Raw genomic sequence first — 5440 nt, 5'->3', positions numbered from 1 at the left:
CTTGTTCCCTGAACATTGCTGTTATCCTGTTCTTTTTTCAAGATGCCCAGATTTCATATTGTTCAAACACACATGCTCTACAAACAATTTGTGCAGTTGACACAATCATCACAGGGTCCTGAGGCAACATTCATCCTCCTCAGCTTACGAAGAAGATGATGGGATTAAGAGATTAAAGACGGGAATAGGAAATCACAAGGGTATTGATTGAGGAAGTGATAAGTGTCCATGAAATCTTCACAATTTATGTTCAGAGATTGCAGTAAAGACAGGTATAAGAAATTATAAAAGTATTAATTTGAGGAACTAATAAATGTCCATGAAATCTTCACAATTTATGTTCTTCTGCCGCGGCTTCAGCCGATCCCTCCGTTCGGGGTCCCTGACTTCCCGCAACAGTAGATGATTATTTTTATTTAGCTTTTAAATATTGTCATGTTTATTTTTTAACAAATGCAATTTTTAAAAACTTGATTTTACATTACTGGAATTGAGACTGTATGAATGGGCACAGCCAGTCAGCAGTCTAGCCTCTCCAGTTGGGATCCAGTTCTTATCTATTGCACTCTCCTTCAGGCAACCAAGAGACTTAAGCTACAAAGGTCCAGCCTCTCCCAGACTCTCCCCTGACACCTCAGGCCCATACCCTTTGGCCCTGTGCCACTTAGCCTACACCTTCCCATCCCCACAACTCACTCCTTAACAAACCCCTTTCCTATCACACACACCAATGACCGTTGGCCAATTTCCTTCTATTCATATGTTAACTGTAGACTGAAGTCCTGATTCCAGCCGTACTTTCCCCTATGAGCAGAACAGTGAGGAATTGGCTAAAACAAAACAACAATCAGCCCCCTCTTACTTCCGTGCCTACTTTGCGTAGAGGCACACCTCATTTAGACTCCCACAGCCTTCCTGTTATGTCTCCTTCCTCTCTCCGCTATCGATCTGGGGCTATGGGACAGAGAATCTTCAATATCCCACCAGTGCCCACATATATATACCACTACAGACAGTTATCCTTATTCTCATACTGTCTCCTCTCTCACACACACACATACACACACACACACACACACACACACACACACACACATCCTCTGCTATGCTCCCCCACCCCAGCTGTCCCTGGGAAGCCTGGATTGGATTTGTGCCCATGGTCTGCAACTCCCCTCGGTCTGTCTGCTGGTCACCCTCTGAAGGAACGGGACCCAGTCTTGTTAACCCTCTGGCTCAAGGACAAAGTATGATTCTACCCACCCTCTACCTCCAAGCACCTCCCCTACTCGGACTTAACTGCCTGACCCACAACTGAAAAGAATGGCTCCTGGATCTTCACAGGTGTGGTGAGGCCTGGTGAGAGGGGAGCCTTCTAGTTAGTGCTCTACCACGTGTCAGGAACCATGTTAGTTCCAGGATTCAGAGATGATTAAAAATAATCATGCACCTTGAGAAACTCACAGTGGAAGGAAAATCAGTAAACAGAAAAATGCTACATAACCAGGTAAATGGTGGAACAGATTTAGGAAGGAACAGTGTGGATACACTGGAGCAGGCTCCAAAGCAGCATCACCTCGGAGGAGGATCTTGAAGACTCAGGAGTTAACTGGGTCAAGAAGTATACACACAAACACTTCTGACAGATCTGCAGAAAACGAGGAGTCCACAAAAATAGCACTTGGGCAATGGAAGCAGGACACACCACTCCATGCCCACAGCATTGCTTCCTGTGTGCAATGCACTGTGTGCTTATCTATAGAGATTAAATAAGCCGAGGTCTCTGCTTCCAGTCACTTGGGAGAGAGGCACAAGATAAATTACCAAATAGAAGGCAAACTGCCCAGGGCTGTAATTAACATACAATATGCGCTGAGAGGGAAAGGTTAATGCTAACTCTGGTCCTAAGTACAAAGATCATTGGGAGTAAGGGGTGCACTCTCATTAGGGCACAGTAGGGATGGGTGGAGAGAGTAAAAACCAGAACAAATCAAGGTGCAGCAGTTGGAAGTCACCCTTAGGGAGAAAAGGAGCAGAGACTGACTGGGCCAGAACAGAGGGATTGGAACAGAAAAAGAGGGTGGGGCCAGTGAGCTCCACCTACCTGCTCTGGCCCTTCCCCCCACCTCCCACCCCATCTACTTTCTGCAGTCTGTGGAGACAGGTGAGCCACGAACTCCTGAGACAGGTGTGGGTGTGAGGGTCGGGAGGGTCATGGGACCGGGACCGGGACCGGGACCGGGACCGGGACCGGGACCGGGAGAGGTGTGAGGAGGGAATCTGCAATTCCTTGCTACACAGAGCGCTGGCTGACAGGCTGTTTTTGGGGTATGGGCTGTCTCGGGTTGTTGCTGTTACAAGGAAAAAGGGTTCCCCTGCCTACTGCCTCCCAGGCACTGGGCTAATTCCTGGCAGGAAACTTGCAAACTAAGTTTAACGAGTTAGGATCAGCAGAGGGTAGAGGAAGGCCCTGGCCGATGTGGGGTCTATCTAGAAGAGGACAGCAGTTATCAGGGCCTCTGGCCACTGTGCTGGGCCTTTGCCTGTACAATTGTTTCTCAAGCAGTCGTGTCCCAGTGGCTTTGGTGCGCCTGTGTGCACTTTCTCCCTCCACCTGGAGCATGGGCTGACACCGAAGGAAAGGAAAAGACAGAGTCAGACAGGGTAAGTGGGGGTCCCTCCCCTCTGCTCTAACAGGGCTGGATTGAGGGCCTCTGGCTGGGGAGGTTGGGGGTGGAGATCCAGGAGCAATAACAGAGGAAAGGCAGGGCCTGCCCCATCACCTGCATTCCAGAGATGCCAGTGTGCAGTGAAGCCCCAGGCAGGGTGTGCCCAGGACCGGATCCTGGAAGGTGGTGAGGGACAGAGCTGGAAGGGAGACTACAGGGAAGGATAAAGAAAAGAAGGCAGAGCCATGACACAGTCAACTTACAGAATGGCTGTGAGTCAAGGCTCCTGGGCTGGTTTCCTGGCTATTCCACACACGCCAAGACCTAGAGAGCTGGAAGGGCCTCCACAGATTATTCGATTTGAGATTGAAGAACCTAGAAACCAAACAAGGAAATCTCATATGGTTACTTGGGTATCTGACACAGCCATGACACCAATTGCTAGTGTAGACACAATAGCTGTGTGTCTTTTTGCAGGAGCCTGGGGAGGGACCATGGTGCCAATGCACTTATTGGGGAGGCTGGAAAAGCTGCTTCTCCTCCTGTGCTGCGCCTCCTTCCTACTGGGGCTGGCTTTGCTGTGCATAAAGACGGACATCACCCCTGTTGCTTATTTCTTTCTCACTTTGGGTGGCTTCTTCTTGTTTGCCTATCTCCTGGTCCGGTTTCTGGAATGCGGGCTTCGGTCGCAGCTCCAATCAATGCAGACTGAGAGCCCAGGGCCCTCAGGCAATGCACGGTGAGTTAAGGGGTGGGCATCATGAGAGGAATACACCTTGGGCCCATCTTCCCTCCCTCTCTCTCTGTAGTCTCTGAGGCATAGAGTCTCTGGTTTTCTCTGTCACTGGCATCAGCGGGAGGAGGGGTCAGAGGCCAACAGAGGATCTTTTGCCCGTAGCAGACCAAAAAAAAGGGAAAAAGGGCTTCTTTCATGGAAGCCACCGATGGCCTTATTTCTCTTCCCTCAGGGACAATGAAGCCTTTGAAGTGCCAGCCTATGAAGAGGCCGTGGTGGGACTGGAATCCCAGTGCCGCCCCCAAGAGTTGGACCAACCACCCCCCTACAGCACTGTTGTGATACCCCCAGCACCTGAGGATGAACAACCTAGCCATCCAGAGGGGTCCAGGAGAGCCGGACTGGAACAGAGGCGAATGGCCTCAGAGACTATGGCCCAGGAAGGAAGCCCTGGAAGAGCTCCAATCAGCCTTCGGCTTCGGGGACCACGGGCTGTGTCCACTGCTCCTGATCTGCAGAGCTTGGGGACACTCCCCAGATTAGAGCCTCTGACTCCACCCCCTGCCTATGACGTCTGCTTTGGTCAACCTGATGATGATAGTGTTTTTTGTGAAGACAACTGGGCACCCCCTTAAATGACTCTCCCAAGATTTCTCTTCTGTCCATACCAGACCTCATTCATTTGACCAACATTTTCCAGTGCGTACTATGTCAGAAACAGTGTTTCTGGCTGAATATCATAAATGGGGACTTGGACCCTGAGGAAAGGCCACGGTAAGCCCTTCCCAGCTGAGATGTGGGTGGCATAATTTGAGTCTTATGGCAACATTTGGTGACCTACCCCATATCCAATATTTCCAGCGTTAAATTGAGGATGAGGTAGGGAGGTGATGCAGAGAAGGTGGAGAAGGAAGACATAACCTCTGAGTGGCGGCTATTGCTTCTGTTCCAGGTGCTGTTCGAGCTGTTAGATCCCTTAGGCTTGCCAGCTTTGTGAGTTATTATTGAAAAATGAGGATTCCAAGATTCAGAGGAGTTTGACAATGTGCACGAGGGCACACTGCTAGTAAATAACACTAACTCCTGATCCCAAAGCCTATTGTGTTTTCAACACAAGGTAATAGGAAGCCAAGCCACATGCATGTCTCCCAATCCCTGTCTAGGGACAGCTGCTGGTGCAGGGTGGAAGACTTCCTATAAACAGAATGGGGGACCAATTGTGTCTACAGAGGGGGTGGGCTGAGCATGGGCACGCATGTCCCCAGCCTCCTGGACGAGCAAACTCAGTCAACGCTCTGGTGATCCCTGCTCCGCATGGGTAGCAGTGTCTGTGCCTCTCCTGCCCAGGTGCTAGAGAGCAGTCCCCAGTGCAGGGTCCCCAATGTATTTGAAAACAGTGGAGTCAGTGGCCCTAGGTGGAGGGTGGGTATGAAGGCCAGAAAGAGTGAAACATGTGAGCTTTTCTGGCCAGGAGATTCCCTCTTGAATCATCCATATGAAGCCCTGGGGCCACTTGCGAAGAGTCTCTAATAGCTTCTTCCTCACTCCTGCGCTCTGACCGCTAGACTTTCACCCCAGCCGCCGGTCCGGATTCCTGAGATCCCAATATTGAGCACCAGGTTTCCTGGAATTGTGTGCTGCGGCTGTGATGTAGGTTTCGGTCGCAGGAAGCTGCTAAACCATAGCTGACGCCCCCTCCTAAGCCAGTCTTCCTTCCCCGCGCGGGTATCTGCCCAGCACCTTGTCGCGCTCTCAGTCTCCTCCGCAGCCTGGCCCCAACCGTTCAACTTCAATAAAGCAAAACTCCAGCCACACAAGTCTCCGTGAAGTTATCGCCATAGGCCGGCCAGGGGGCGGGAGAGGTACCGGGGTGATTTCCGCGGGAATCGATAACCAATCGGATTCCCAGGCCGAACGGCGCACACCCTCCCGCCCTCGCTCTTTCCCCGCCCTTTGCCCCGCCCCGCTCCTTCTCTTCCTTTTGTCTTTCCGCCCAGCTCTCCACTTCACCCCATTGGCCCGCGCGGCCGCCGCTAGA

At 51.3% G+C, this 5440-nt stretch overlaps 1 protein-coding gene across 3 annotated transcripts; it reads left to right on the top strand.

Moving 5' to 3' along the window:
- The first annotated feature begins 407 nt into the window (after nucleotides 1–407).
- TMEM139 (transmembrane protein 139) lies at nucleotides 408–5216 on the top strand. 3 transcript variants are annotated; one of them, XM_017895293.1, is made up of 4 exons: nucleotides 2086–2161; nucleotides 2564–2661; nucleotides 3144–3405; nucleotides 3635–5216. In XM_017895293.1, the coding sequence occupies exons 3-4, from the start codon at nucleotides 3161–3163 to the stop codon at nucleotides 4035–4037; spliced, it is 648 nt and encodes a 215-aa protein (XP_017750782.1). In that variant the 5' UTR covers nucleotides 2086–2161; nucleotides 2564–2661; nucleotides 3144–3160; the 3' UTR covers nucleotides 4038–5216. The 3 variants fall into 3 exon arrangements, with proteins under 3 accessions (XP_017750780.1, XP_017750781.1, XP_017750782.1); XM_017895291.1 differs by lacking the exon at nucleotides 3144–3405 and having other exon boundaries at nucleotides 408–2161; XM_017895292.1 differs by lacking the exon at nucleotides 2564–2661 and having other exon boundaries at nucleotides 409–2161; nucleotides 3359–3405; nucleotides 3635–5214.
- The last annotated feature ends 224 nt before the right edge of the window (nucleotides 5217–5440 follow it).

This window comes from Rhinopithecus bieti, unplaced genomic scaffold, assembly GCF_001698545.2.
Source record: "Rhinopithecus bieti isolate Rb0 unplaced genomic scaffold, ASM169854v2 scaffold_26569, whole genome shotgun sequence".
NCBI classification, from domain to species: domain Eukaryota; kingdom Metazoa; phylum Chordata; class Mammalia; order Primates; family Cercopithecidae; genus Rhinopithecus; species Rhinopithecus bieti.
The sequence above is the reverse complement of the archived record's forward strand: the minus strand, read 5'-3'. Positions and strand labels throughout refer to the sequence as shown.

What these genes read in the sequence shown, in the direction of transcription:
- TMEM139 (XM_017895291.1), top strand. Translation starts at nt 1,958, where the DNA reads ATGGGTGGAGAGAGTAAAAACCAGAACAAATCAAGGTGCAGCAGTTGG. An exon ending in TCTGCAGTCTGTGGAGACAG is followed by an intron (nt 2,162 to 2,563) that starts GTGAGCCACGAA and finishes TTTCTCAAGCAG; the next exon opens with TCGTGTCCCAGTGGCTTTGG. An exon ending in AAAAGACAGAGTCAGACAGG is followed by an intron (nt 2,662 to 3,634) that starts GTAAGTGGGGGT and finishes CTCTTCCCTCAG; the next exon opens with GGACAATGAAGCCTTTGAAG.